We start from the raw sequence: 13338 nt of genomic DNA, 5'->3' as shown, positions 1-13338 counted from the left end.
ATTCTCAAAAGCTTAAATATAGATGCTCTTCAGATTACCCCCGGATTAGTCTCTACGGTCGATCGGTGGTGATGTAGGACGGAGGGCTCAGAGCTGCATTGTTACCTGCTACCAACCGATAGCTGTCCTTCAAAAGAGGGCTACGCGTCAAGCTATGTCTTCTTATACGTTGCTTGATCAAACGGAAGAAGGTTGGTAGACGCATTCATAGTTGGCCTTTTCCTCTCACTTACATACCTTCATAGACGCTTTACACAAGTCACGCCTCTTGAATGTGGAAGAGAAGCCATTCAAAAGAATCACGAAACGCCTTCTAGGCCCGAACGCTCTAATCTCCCGTCCTCTGACCTTACCTCCAACTCCCCCACCTGACAGCCTCCCAGCGGAGGATGAATCCGCTGCCCTTGAGAGAGAAAATCAAAGCCAACTCGAAGAGCGACGACAGTGGCGTGAAGATGTTCTGCTTGACTTTGCCGCTTTCGAAAGTAGCATTGTGAGAATACAATTCCTAATTACAAGCAACATCAAAGAGCGCGAGAGATATGCTTCTGAAAAGGTGAAGATAGAGAACACGGCGCAATCAGTCAGAGATAATACCACCGATCTCCGACTCCAACTTGAGGATGCACAAAGAAAGCTAGCCTTACGGCAGGAATACGACGAGCTTGCAGAAAAGATCATCAGTAACCCTAGGCTCAAGCCAAGAGACGAACAGCAACAAAATATCGAAAAGCTGCATGTGGAGATCGCTGAGCTAGAGAGAGAAAGCCAAGACTATGCACAAACATGGGGTGAGCGAAGAGAACAATTCGGCAAGATCATTGAGGAGGGTAAGCAGCTTCGGCGGTTGATTAGAGACGAGAAAGAAGAGGTGGAACGGAGAGAAGGCATGGAAGGTCAAGAAGAAGGCGATGAAGACCGCAAGAGGGAAGGCAGCAGTTTCGGTACCCCTGCACCTGAAAGCGCAGGCGGAGCGACGCCTATGCTCGGGGTGGAGAAGGCGGGCGATCCAGGCGATCCTGCTGGGCTTGCCGTAGAGAAAGGTGATGCAAGAGGCAGCTCGCCAATGAGAGAACCACAGAATTTGAATGACGAGGAAGTAAAATTGGCTGAGGAGGAAAAGGATGACGAGGAAATGGGCGAAGATGGAGAGCTGTCGGCCGAGCCTGAGGAAGTGGTGGCTGGACCTGCAGAGGGACCTCTCGGAGAGAACCATGAAAGGATGGATACTTCATAAAATCAAGTCATCGAATACAGTGGCTTTCTGGCGTCCCGGTTACCTCTGATCTCCTAAGCCAACAATTGGCTTTCGCTTTTCAGATCTCCCACAATAAACCTCGTCGCCAAAGCGACAGTTGTCTGCCCAGTATACTATCCCACCAAGAGCTGGCTGTCTACCGTAACGACCTTCAAAAATCGACACCTTTCTATAGTGTGCGGCCGGTCGATCGTTCATCGGATTCGCCTTGCAATCCATTATCGTCAGATGAATCCACATATTCTCTGCTCCGGTAAGGACACGAGAGTGAGGGATCGAATCTCAGGGCTGAGTCTTTGGGCAGGGCTCGCTATGATTCCCAGCCTCTAGTCAGCTGATACGATCCATATTTTGAGAGTCAAAGTAATCATTGGGCGAGTAGTAGCTTACATCAAGAAATAGCGCATAGGATTGGACCATGTTCCTCACGATCCTTAAGACATTTTTATAATCTTGTCTGGATGATCGCAGCCTTTGGTGAATCTCGCCTGATTTCAAGCATTCAATGTTTTCTACCAAGCTCTGCTTAAACCTGAAAATTTCATCGCCAAGGGTTTGGAATATGACCGCCTCCAGTTGTAGTTGTCGAAGAAGGTAGATGCACGATGCACCGTAGGTCTTGGGAACTTGTTCTACAAATTGCTCCTTGGTCTCCCACATCCCTGACGGATCTTCGATGAATGTCTGTCCTCCAATTCGCTTTGTTTGGGTAGGAAGTCTGACTTTGACTTTCCGTCTTCCATGCTTGTTCAAGATCACTAATACCCTTGTCTAACCAACCATCGTCCTCTTTCTGTTCTGTCATATTTCTTATCACTTTTTCACCGAAAATCAGAGCAGCAACCCCGCTATAAAGCTTCACTTGATTCTGTTCTGTAAAAATGCTACCTATTCGAAATTCAAGCTCTAAAGTAGCTTGGAGAATTCACCGAGACAATCGAGCAATGGACGAATATGTCTCAATACAACCAACATTTCGAAACTGAGGGGGACTAGACAACGAAGGCCAGAATTGAGGGGAAAGAGCGAATTCGGGAAGCGTAAAAAATATTTTGACTATCGCTGAATGAAATAAACATTACTCATTCTTGCTTCTCAAATCAGGTGAACTTACAGAAGAGGGTGAGAAGTTATCAACCAAGGAACAACTACCGTTCTAATTTGCCAGCATCAGATCGCAAACAAGTAGAGACCAATTATACCTGAAGAAAAAATCGAGAAGCTTTATAGCTCATTCTTCATAGCCGATCTGCGCAAAGGGCAGCCCCTCGTTCATGAACTTGAGACGAGTCATTGATCGCCTTCATCGTCGTACTCCCCCTTAACAAGTACCGCAGTGGCCTTGGAGAGAGCCTCCTTCGCCTTCTCCACTTCAGCTTGACTAGCATGCGATGTGTTCGTGTTTGCCTAGTCATTTCATGTTAGCCCCAGCCCAAGCCTCGACTTAATAATTCTGAGACACCTCTCAATGAAGATGGGACAAGGAGCTACGATGACAGTTCCAAGCAGATACAGATAAGAAAATTAGAGCCGAGACTCACTAGAGCTCGTTCAAGCTTTTCCTTAGCAGTTCTGATGTTCTCTGGCTGCCTCTTCAGAACCTTCTGCGTCTCTTTGAAAGCGGTTTCCTGCCCTTCTATTAGTACTGTGAGCCTAGATCTGTTGCTTCAACTACCGACAGAACTAAGACTAGCGTCTGACAAAAGGAGTCCGAATGTTTAAAACGTCGGAGATGTTCAGAGACAATTCCTAAAATGATATATGAAAGAGGCAAAGCGTACCCTTTGTTTCAACATGAAAGCTTGATTCCCATCAACATCTACATTGGACTGGCCCCTTTTAAGCTCTTCAAGCTGACTCTGCTGCGCGTCATGATCCTTGCGATAATATTCTTCCTCCTTGAGCAAGCGCGTTACCGAGTTGGTAGCTATGGTTAGCGGGGAGGAAGTGGGCATATTAAGAATTCGGTGAATTCTCCTGTTTGGAGCTTGCGATAAGAAGATAGGAAATGGAATTAGTCACCCGATACATATAATGGTTGAGGTGGGAGGGGAATGTCGAGTATTGACGAAGAAAGGGCTTGGCATATATTAACATATTGCAACTTTGAGCTTAGTGCGCAGGCAAATAGGCAAACATCCGGACTTGTATTAATTCGTCTATCTGCTTTAGACGGTGATGATCTTTGGTTTTTTCTCGTTCTTCGAGACCGTCGCCATAGGTTTTAGGATAGATGATCAGGACTCTGAGTAATTCTATGCTACAGCTTACACTATCCCATATACTTTCTTCGCGATGAAGAAACATGAGAACCCAAAAATAAAGAGGCCAGCGGTGACTGTCCAGTGCGTCAGTAACATCTTCGCCTAGAGATGCAAGTATCAACTTACTAGACCAAAACCAAGTCAGACTATCGACATCCTGCCCAGGTACGAGAACGTTCATACCCCACATTCCCGTGACAATATTCATTGGCAGCACAATCGTTCCAAGCACGGTCAGCTTGCCTAGCACATCAGCCGTCTGTTCTTGTCGCTCATTCATACGTATGTTCATCTGCGCCAAGAAATTTGAATGGGCTCGAGAAAGGAGTCTATTCCAAAGTCAGCTCTTACTCGGAGCAATGCTCGAGCATGCTCACGTTTCGTAATGGCTGAGATTGCCGGTCATTGTCAGTATGTGGTCTTGTATATCACCCAAGTAGAGGCCAATATCGCTTTTTGGAGCAATTTGCCACCTCTCATTGCATCGCTTGGCAAACCCTTTGATCACATCGGCTTTATTACCCAGTAATCTGTACAGCATCATGACCTTCTTGCGAGCTTCGCCAACACGGCGGAGCATGTCACCCCGCGCCTTTGCCAACTTCTCTGTCGCTCTCTTCCTGTGCTTTAGCTTTCTCGTTGTCTACATCATCCTTCTTGTCATAAAGTAGCTTCAGGATAGCGTCATCAATTTCATCGACTTCATCCTCGATGCTTTGAATGAGCGGTACGAAAACGTCGGTGATATCATCAACCAGGGCATAGGATATCCAATCCGAGCTCACTTGAAGATATTCCTTCAATTGACGGATTCTGCGGCGAACGTTGGCTGGATGAGGCGTCATCGAGAAGTGGAAGCTGATTACGCCTTCAGGAAATACGACGACATACATATTGACGGCCTCAAGATGATTGTCACTGTTCACGTCCTGCTCAAAAGTACGGTAATTCACAAAATAATATTTTGGGAAAAGCTCGACCTTCTCTCGGGCTTCTTGCATCATGATGTCTTCTGCAGTCAGTGGGTGGATTCCAAAGGCTTTTGAAATGACTCGCATTTCGGTATCTGTAGGCGAAAGTACATCCAACCAAAAGGTAGGCCGCTCTCCGTACCGCTTTGGCTTCTCTATTGGTGGAGGTCCACGTGATTGGGCAGGAGGTGCTTCTTCTGAACGTGCTGGAGACTGAGGTTTCAAGTCCCCAATCAGTGAAGAATGTCTTGTCCCAGTTTTTGAGCGGCCGTTCAGGCTTGAGGGTCGCTCGCTAGAAGCTCCCTGTTGGCTGCGAAAATCTTCTTCAGAAGAGTAATCATCGTCGCTCAACTCAGGAGGGTCGGGTATGAAAAGCTCTTTGAAATCCTGACCAGGCTGGAGCAACTCGGATACTGTGTGACTGTGGATTGTACTTGGGAAATCCTCGTTAAAATAGGTAAATCGATAGGGCGCATCTTCCTCGGTTTTGTGCCAGACACGCTGCTGTGGTCGCAATCTACCACCAACGAGCACTGGCTCACTAATTTTCTTCGTTCTTATACCTTCGCTTCTCTGCTCTTTCTCTTCACGACTCCACTCTTCAAAGACTGAGAGGTCTGGCCACTGGCGATATCGCCTTCTTCGGCTCTGTTGGGGCGTTCTGGCACCTTCTTCTTGATGCAAATATTCTTCTTCGCCAAGAGCGGACATGCCTTCCACCGGAAAGCATACATCCTCTTCCGCCGGCAGTGCTATAGTATGCCTTCGTTGATCCGCAAAATTCTGGGGCGGCGTTGGTGGAGTAGAATGAGGAAAGTTGTGTTCATCTGCATCGTTATCAATATCGATAACCTGATCGTTACCGAGCGTTCTTCGGCCGTCAGAAGGTCTTGCATGGTATGGATCTGTTGTAATTACATCATCATAGCCAATATCTGGACCGATCTTAGGACTGTTTGGCATTGAGGGCGGATTGTTAACGTCGTGGATTGTATGCAACATGGACGATGAAGCCTGCCGACTATTCAGCCCCTTTCGCTTGCTTGATACAGAAGATGCTGCGGAATGATGTCTGTTCTCAGAGCCTCTGCGGCCTCTATTGTGTCGTGCGAAACCGCCATAACTTGATGGTTGTGCTGGCGATCCATTGCTTGGATGCGTTGCACCCATCAATGGTGTTCGGTCTGTTGGCGCAGGGCCATCATCACTGTCGTCACCAGAGCTTTCTGTTTCGTGATTGGTAACCTGGCGACGGCGACGATGCTCATAAGAGTCACGGCGAGGAGGTCTGTAGTGTGGGATCGAATCATGATTGGACCTTCGTGAGTAAGGAGTGGGACCGGTCCGACTCTCTCGTCGAGGGCGCATTGGTTGATGATCTCTATGAAGGCTAGGTATCAGCATTTGCCAACATCTGGATCAAACTCACAGCAGTGTGTGAGACCCACCGGTGATCGAGGAGCGCCTCGCTGTCGAGGCTCGTTTCACTCAGATTTCTTCCCCCTGAACGAGCTAGCCGGTAGAGCGGCGGTCTATTAGCAGCTTCCATCGGTGGCTCTGCAGGACGATCTTGGCCCGCCCTTGCTACCTCATTCTCGTCTGTGGCAGGTAGGAAAGATTGCCTTCGGTTACGTCTTGTTTTCTTGCCAGCGCGATGCCCTTTCCTCTTTTTTGCCCCGGGCTGACTGCTTTGCACAGACAGGACAGATTCGGTGTTTGTTTGTAAGTCAATCAGTGTGTCTGTGGGTCGTCCCTGTGCGGATGCTGTGGCGTCATAGGTACTCTGGTGTTGTGTCGAGGTAGATGGTCGGGCTGGTCGATCTTGAGAAGCCATTGTCGAGGAGTATTACACTAGGCCATCATCGGAAAGGCGAAGTGGAATACCTCATATCTGATTGACGACGTAAGGGGGGATGTGGACGTGGTACCTGCAGACGACTGCAGGCGATTTTTCAAGGTCAAAAACCGCCCGTGGCATTTGATTGGCTGGTGGAACAAGCTTCGCCATGCACGAAAGCCGATTGTCGGTTAGCGTCAGAAGAAAGACTCGAGATGATTGAAATGCATCATAAATGTTGATCACAACAAGGGGGAATCTTTAACGACGGTAGTCCTTACATCTAGATAGCTACTTTCCAGTGCATCCTATCTACAAACCTGGCTCGTTTTTACCTCAAATGTGTTTGTGCAAGTCCCTCGTTCCTGTCGCGTGCCCACTTGCCGAATGTGGAGTAGTCGCAGAAAGACCAACGGTCAGTCGATCGCGTCAAATCGAATAAGAGGCCATTGCAACCCATAGAGATTGGCTTGTGTGACAGATTTCGGGGTCATGCTCGCTATTGGTGACCCTTGAAGCTCCTGAAGTTAGTAGAAATCGGCACGGCCACCTTGAACAAACCAACCCTCGCATGTTGCAAAATGGTATGCTATTTTCAGAGCACTGGATGATCCGACGCTCGATTATTCCGACGACCTCCGCACGGGCATCAATGACCCCGGAGACAGAACTGTAAGTGTCAAGAAGAAGGGACAAGGCAGAGGCTCCGGTCGTGCACATACCGTCTCTTTTTTGGCCCGCTGCTTCCCAACGCACATTACTAGATCTTTCAGATTGTCTGTCTCTGGACTTGCGTGGATATACTCGCTTTTGGTGAATCATGGAAGATCCAGTCTATCGGCAGTTGCCAAGCCCAGCTCGATTCAAGCGATAAATGAGCAAATGGGTAACTTGTACTCCTTTAATGCCCAGTACCTCCCTTTCACTCCCTGCCACTCAATCTCCTGCGATTCTGGAACACCCAATGTCTCCCAGTCGGTGTCAAATCCCGCTTCGAACAGATCCATCTCGACTACTTTCGAATAAACATCGTAGCAGATTTGCCGGTCAGCGCCCAGTCCGTGGAAGAAGCTCCACTTCCCTTTGTCTTCAAGCAGTCCAAGCATGTTGTCGCTGAAAAAGTCTCGAAAAGCCTTGTAGTCTTCGGCAAATGTGTCGAAATAGACGGCGTCAAACAACATACCATGCTCAACTATTTTCGGAATGACGTCCTGCCAGCGCCCTTCGTGTACAGTGACATTAGACTTATCATACCAGCCGTCTTTCCTCATGCGTTCGAGTACTGCTGGATGGGCTTCGATGATGTGGTGAATAGATGGTGACTTCTCTTGGAAAAGAGCGTCGGTTATACCGAGGCCGTGACCAATGTTGAGCACTCGAAGGCCTATCTCAGGACAGATTAGATCTGCACTTTTCTTCATAATGTCAGTCTCCCACGCCATCATCACAGCGTTACCCGAATCGTCAAGAATGCGACCATTCTGAAAACGAAGGGAAGCTTGCAAATAATCTTCGTTGCGAACATTAGTTTCCAAAGTCACATCATTAATATTTGGACTATCAGTCTCCTCAGGCACGGAATTATCTTGGACAGAAGGTGTGCTTTCTAGCTCATCTGGCCCAAGAGTTTGGCCACCAAGAGCCTCGCTTTCTCCAACTTCGTCATCGCTATCAGAAAGGGCCTCATACTCGTCCATTCGATTGAGCAGCATTTCTGCTCTGACTCCAGCATCTACCATGACCTCATACAGTCCTTGAAAGCCAGCTCGCAATGCTAAGCAACCTGGAGTCTCATTATTCTTGTCTAGTAAATTCCAGATTGCACCATTTTGCAATAAAAGTCTGACGGTCTTAGTAGCTGCTGTTTCGGCCGCGCACCCTGAAACGCTTCGCTGGAGGGAGCGTTACCGTTTATGTGGATATCATTCGCTCCATTCGTATCGCGCGGGACAGAATCATTATCCTCACAGGCTGCAATGGCCGCATGCAGGGGCGCAAAGCCCGTCTCTGCATCCTGGAAATTGGCGGATCCATCGCGGAGTAAGACTCTGAGTGCTTGTATATCATGCTGGGCAGCCGCAAGGATGATCTGCAATCCTTGAGTTGGGTCACTCATACTTGGCTGGCAGGTTCTCGGCGGCAGCAAAACAGAGTGATCCTTGGCAGGTATATACAGCACCTGAATTCGTCTAAATAGGGTTGCTCGGTCCCGGCCCTGGCCCGAGATCCAAGCGTTTCATTGGTCAATCAGCCCACCCAGTGACCCAGCGCTGCCAATCGTCGAAAAGGGAAAGGTCCAATAATGACTCTCTGTAGTACAATTGACAGTCCAATAGTCAGTCTACGGAATAGCATTCGGTGTGATCCCTGAGCTGGAGTTTAAGGTATTCAATGTGTTCAATCTCCACCATCTGCTCTGAGCGCTATTTCTTTCGAGGGCAATTGACTTGCTTTCTCACTTTTAGCACCGTGAAATGCCGCGTGATATAAAGCGTAGTGTTTCATTACTTTTTATCCAACAATTTGAAATCCTCCAGAGGACGGTGCCTTGGTCGCACAACGGTTCCCCAGGTTCACGTACAAAAGGCTATTCGCATGCCGAACATGACGGCATAATCCACTTTCTACTATCTTACACGTTTCTTCGACGCACCTCGTCGTCTAACCCTTCTAGGCCAACCGACTCATACCTCCCTCCACGGCTCACCAGCCTTTCTTCCGGCTTGTAATGCAGTTGGCGGTCCGTTTCCGCCGTGTGGGCTCATCGGGATGTGATCATACGTTGTCCCTAATTCTTGCGGCTCATTCATGTGACTAGGCTCATACCTTGTGCTCTCACTGGGTGCGTACGCCGAGTAGCCCGTGTTCTGAGTATGAGGGACCCCTGGTGAGGGCGCCGAGAAATCAGGTCCTGTGTATTGCTGATGTTGCGGTGGTGGTTGCGCTCGGCCTGCACCGGCGCCAAAGTCGGGGCCTGTGTACCCTGTGTGCGTGTCGTGGCTCAGGTCCGAGACGGCCGTGTGTTGTGGGCGCTGAGACTGGGACAAGTCGGCCATGGACGCCGTCGCGGGTTTTTGTAGATTTCCCAGCTCCATGTCGTTTTTATGTTCGTGATCCTCGACTCTTGTTTCCCGCGCGTCGCCCCAGGAAGGCATGGCTGGGAGGCTATCTTCCGTAGTCTTAGTGTTCCCCCGGTAAGCCCCAGCATGAGAGTCGAATTGTGCGTATTGTGTTGGTGCTTGACCGTATGGAGGTGGTGCAGCATGCGCATTAGCCGGCTGATATCCTTGATATGGGGCGGGCATGAAACTTTGCTTGCTTTTCTTGCTCCGTCGGTCGCCGAAGCAACCACAGCAGCAGCGAAGGCAGCAGAAGACACTCAGGCAGAAGAAAACGACCGCTATGATTATGCCAGCAATCACAGGCCATCTGTAATAGTTCAGTATATATGCATTGAAGCTGGGAAAGGAGTTCCATACTTGCAATACGTTTTGCTCATGCAGTATGACCATCCAGACTTCGAGTGCTCTTGAATCGTGGAGAATGAATGCCCGCTCTGGCGCGGGTAAAGAACAGCCATGATTTCGGTTGCTGTTGGCTCAGTAGGAAGCTATGGCTCGTGCTTTTGCAGTGATCGCGGCACCCTTGAGGTCAGCGTCGACAGTGAGAAAAATCGGGGGGCGTGAAGGCAAAGGCGAGTCACCAGGACCCACAGTCTTCAGGGCAAAATTCGCAGCAAAGGCTTCCTGTCCGATACTGATATATTTAGGAAAGGATACGAAGTCAGTGGCTGAGCCGGTTCGGAATTCCCCTGCGGAAAGGGTAAAAAGGGGTGCAGGATTTGTCTTGGCAGACGAGTCTATGACGGGATCTTCGGGTCTACCCACTAATGCCCGGAACCTAATAGCTCAGTCTAGCTCCGTATTCTTCCAGACTTGTAGATGCCAGGATACGTCTTTTGGCCGCAGACCGCCGAGTGGATGTATCAAAGACAGATACAGGGGTCTGAAGCGAAGTGCGACTCTTTGACGCGATTCTGAAGGCAAACCAACGGTTGGTGAAGTAGAAACCAAGTGAAGGGTGAAACTGTTAGCCAAACTGTGATTTTTTACGTTTGAAGAGCTTCATACAAGGAGGCATAACGCCCAGCGAAGGTGCATAAAATAATAAAGCAATCAAGCCTGCTTGGCGGGTCGAAGGTGCAATTAATGGAAGACGCTCTGCTTAATTGGGCCTAGCTCTAGCCTTAGCTGGATCTCCAAATTTATAGTCTAACGGTTTCCAAGCTAAAAATCTACTGACTTGTGAAATCAAACCTGACAAGTGACAGGCCAAAATTACAGTGGAAACCGTTGAGAAATTAATGGTTTGAAGACCGTTGCCCACACTGCGTTGGCAACGCGGTCCTTCACCCCCTTCCTTACTAGCTACAACGAACGATTACTAGAAAGCTTTGACGAGCAAGCGTGATCTGCTGTTATCCCTGTGGACCCACGGGTTGTCGCTATGTTTGGTCTTAGAAATTTTTACTTGGCATTCGCTTTATTTCCTTTTACCATATACGGTCTTGTTCCGCTCTTGAAAGCGTACGTGCAATTTGATTCGCGGTAAGCCCGAACCCAAGTTGGCATCCGCCTCTGATCACACACGTAGATTGCTTATACAGCTTCCTAGTGAATCAATCATCCCCGCATAGAAGCGTTCTTCCTCCCCAAGGATCATTTATTCCTTATCAGCATTCACCAGCATGCCAAGATCACATGATCCGTCTCTGACTTACTCAGATGTCGTTGTCTGGAAGAACCTCATGTACGACATAGACAAGAAGGAAAACTTGAGCTCTCGATCCGGGGATCGTGACGACTTGTCTACAAGCAAGCTATTAGATGACGTCAACAATCCGAAGGCAGCACGCTTTCAGCCTACCGTCTTTACATCTTGGGACCAAAGCGATACCCTGCCTACCGTTCTGCGTTATATCGTTGAACCATATGTGGATTGGGCGAGAAGAGTAGTCCGCACACCCACAGATGTCGTCTTCTTGACACACATCTTGCTCTATACCTCAACGTCGGTGCCTAGTGCTGTCCGACTGTTCTTCCATTTTACTTGGACCCACGGTGTATTCCACTGGTTAATGACATCGTACTACTGCGGTGCTTTCACAATAATGTTACATAACCATATCCATAACAACGGCGTTCTAGCCTCTAATCTAGCTTTTGTGGACAGGTTGTGGCCATATTTGTTAGAGCCTCTTATGGGCCACACTTGGGATTCCTACTATTACCATCATGTCAAACACCACCATGTCGAAAATAACGGTCCTGGCGACCTTTCTTCAACAATATGGTTTCAACGTGATGACTTGCTGCATCTCATGTACTATATTGGGCGCTTCTTGTTCTTCATTTGGTTTGAACTGCCGCTGTACTTTCACCGCAAGGGCAAACGATCGCTCGCGATCAAATGCGCTATATCAGAGCTCGGAACCTATGCTTTCATCTACTTAGCGGCTCGGTGTAATCTCCGCGCCACAATGTTTGTATTCTTGATTCCCCTATTACAGATGCGCATTGGTATGATGGTCGGGAACTGGGGACAACATGCTTTGGTAGATGAGGAGGAGCCGGACTCGGATTTTCGATCCAGTATCACCTTAATTGACGTACCAGTAAGCATTTACGATTCCCCACTGCATGCGTCAGAAAGCATCACGCCGACTTCAAGGCAATTTACCGCGAGCTCGACTTCTGCTTCGCACTTTGCTGACCAGCGCTCCCTAGTCTAATCGACACTGCTTCAACGATGGTTATCACACTTCTCATCATCTAAATCCACGCCGTCACTGGCGGGACCATCCTCGAGCATTCGTCAAAGCTAAAGATCGCTATGCAGAAGGCCGCGCATTGATCTTTCAAAACATTGATTTTATCGGTATGACTGTCACACTAATTAGAAAGGACTATATGCATCTGGCAAATTGTTTGATACCGATTGGAAACCAAATGGGCATGAGCCAGGCAGAAATCGCAGAAATGCTTAGAACGAAGACCAAGAAGTTCTCCGAGGAAGACATTATCAAGAAGTATGGCAAACTCACTTGATCTTATCAGTACTTAGAGCTCCATCGCATTTTTATGTTGTAAGTAGGATTCGGGTAAGTTTCTAGGAAGGGCTTGAGATGCTCGGCTTAGAGTTCCAAGATGAGAGGCATTTATGCTACGCGGCAAGGCTCTCATCAACTTTGACGGAGCAATCGCATCAGAATGCTTTGGTTTGAACAATTTTCCCTTCAGTTCTGGCTCTGCTTTTGATTATTTCCTTGCCTCCTCCATGTCATAGTCAACTATACTTGATATGTCCCTAAAAGACTTCAATTGCAGTACTAAACTGTCGTATCTCTCTCATTCAAATTCAAAAGAAAATGCCTCTTCCATCCATTCAACTCGTATTCCCCGCTTGCGCAGTCAATTCATAAATGAAGAATAAATAAGTTCGTCTCGTCGAAGAAGAATTTAATGCATACCATTTGCGACACTCGTGAAGTTCTCCTGGTGAATATCCAGATCAGAAGAAGTTGGTACGGCCCGCGATCGGAGCACCTTTCTCCAGCTCAGCCTCAGAGCATTCGGAAGCGTAAGCCTCCCGATTCTCACGCCCTTTGGAGTTTCCTAATCCAATGTCTTTCTCATCAATCTTTGTCAGTGCACATGGTACATACCCTGCGTCCCGTGCGTTGTGACACATTTTACTGGGCTCCTTCGACACTAAGCCCTGAGCTTGAGACATATATTTTCCGGCTTTCCGTGGCGACAGTACGCTCTGGCTTGAGAAGTTTGCCGCGAGTGTTGTATGGACGTAGCTTGGTCCAGAGCGATCAGGCTTGTTTCTATGGCATATTGTAGGCAATCCTGGTACACAGACGCATATAAGTCCACTAGTAATTTCTGCCGTCCTGTCAACATTGGGTTAGTCTAGTTCTTCGTATCGCATCTTATCCTAGAC

At 48.3% G+C, this 13338-nt stretch overlaps 6 protein-coding genes across 6 annotated transcripts; 2 read left to right on the top strand and 4 right to left on the bottom strand.

Moving 5' to 3' along the window:
• Positions 1-154: 154 nt before the first annotated feature.
• Positions 155-1237, top strand: KY384_002558 (uncharacterized protein; the record flags this gene model as incomplete). Its single annotated transcript, XM_044811081.1, has 2 exons — positions 155-191; positions 246-1237. The coding sequence occupies 2 exons, from the start codon at positions 155-157 to the stop codon at positions 1235-1237; spliced, it is 1029 nt and encodes a 342-aa protein (XP_044671964.1).
• A 1311-nt stretch (positions 1238-2548) lies between these two features.
• Positions 2549-3213, bottom strand: KY384_002557 (uncharacterized protein; the record flags this gene model as incomplete). Its single annotated transcript, XM_044811080.1, has 4 exons — positions 2549-2665; positions 2800-2886; positions 2960-3007; positions 3040-3213. 4 exons carry the CDS (start codon positions 3211-3213, stop codon positions 2549-2551), a joined length of 426 nt encoding a protein of 141 aa, XP_044671963.1.
• Positions 3214-4103: 890 nt separating this feature from the next.
• KY384_002556 (uncharacterized protein) lies at positions 4104-6327 on the bottom strand (the record flags this gene model as incomplete). The annotated part of the gene is made up of 2 exons (XM_044811079.1): positions 4104-5874; positions 5942-6327. 2 exons carry the CDS (start codon positions 6325-6327, stop codon positions 4104-4106), a joined length of 2157 nt encoding a protein of 718 aa, XP_044671962.1.
• An 866-nt stretch (positions 6328-7193) lies between these two features.
• Positions 7194-8446, bottom strand: KY384_002555 (uncharacterized protein; the record flags this gene model as incomplete). The annotated part of the gene is made up of 2 exons (XM_044811078.1): positions 7194-8134; positions 8209-8446. The coding sequence occupies 2 exons, from the start codon at positions 8444-8446 to the stop codon at positions 7194-7196; spliced, it is 1179 nt and encodes a 392-aa protein (XP_044671961.1).
• Positions 8447-9014: 568 nt separating this feature from the next.
• Positions 9015-9635, bottom strand: KY384_002554 (uncharacterized protein; the record flags this gene model as incomplete). Its single annotated transcript, XM_044811077.1, has 1 exon — positions 9015-9635. The coding sequence occupies one exon, from the start codon at positions 9633-9635 to the stop codon at positions 9015-9017; it is 621 nt and encodes a 206-aa protein (XP_044671960.1).
• A 1442-nt stretch (positions 9636-11077) lies between these two features.
• Positions 11078-12121, top strand: KY384_002553 (uncharacterized protein; the record flags this gene model as incomplete). The annotated part of the gene is made up of 1 exon (XM_044811076.1): positions 11078-12121. The coding sequence occupies one exon, from the start codon at positions 11078-11080 to the stop codon at positions 12119-12121; it is 1044 nt and encodes a 347-aa protein (XP_044671959.1).
• Positions 12122-13338: the final 1217 nt, after the last annotated feature.

Source organism: Bacidia gigantensis (genome assembly GCF_019456465.1).
Source record: "Bacidia gigantensis strain McMullin 20006 chromosome Unknown contig_156, whole genome shotgun sequence".
In the NCBI taxonomy this organism is placed as follows: domain Eukaryota; kingdom Fungi; phylum Ascomycota; class Lecanoromycetes; order Lecanorales; family Ramalinaceae; genus Bacidia; species Bacidia gigantensis.
Note: the sequence above shows the minus strand (reverse complement) of the source record. Positions and strands in the feature narration are given on the sequence as shown.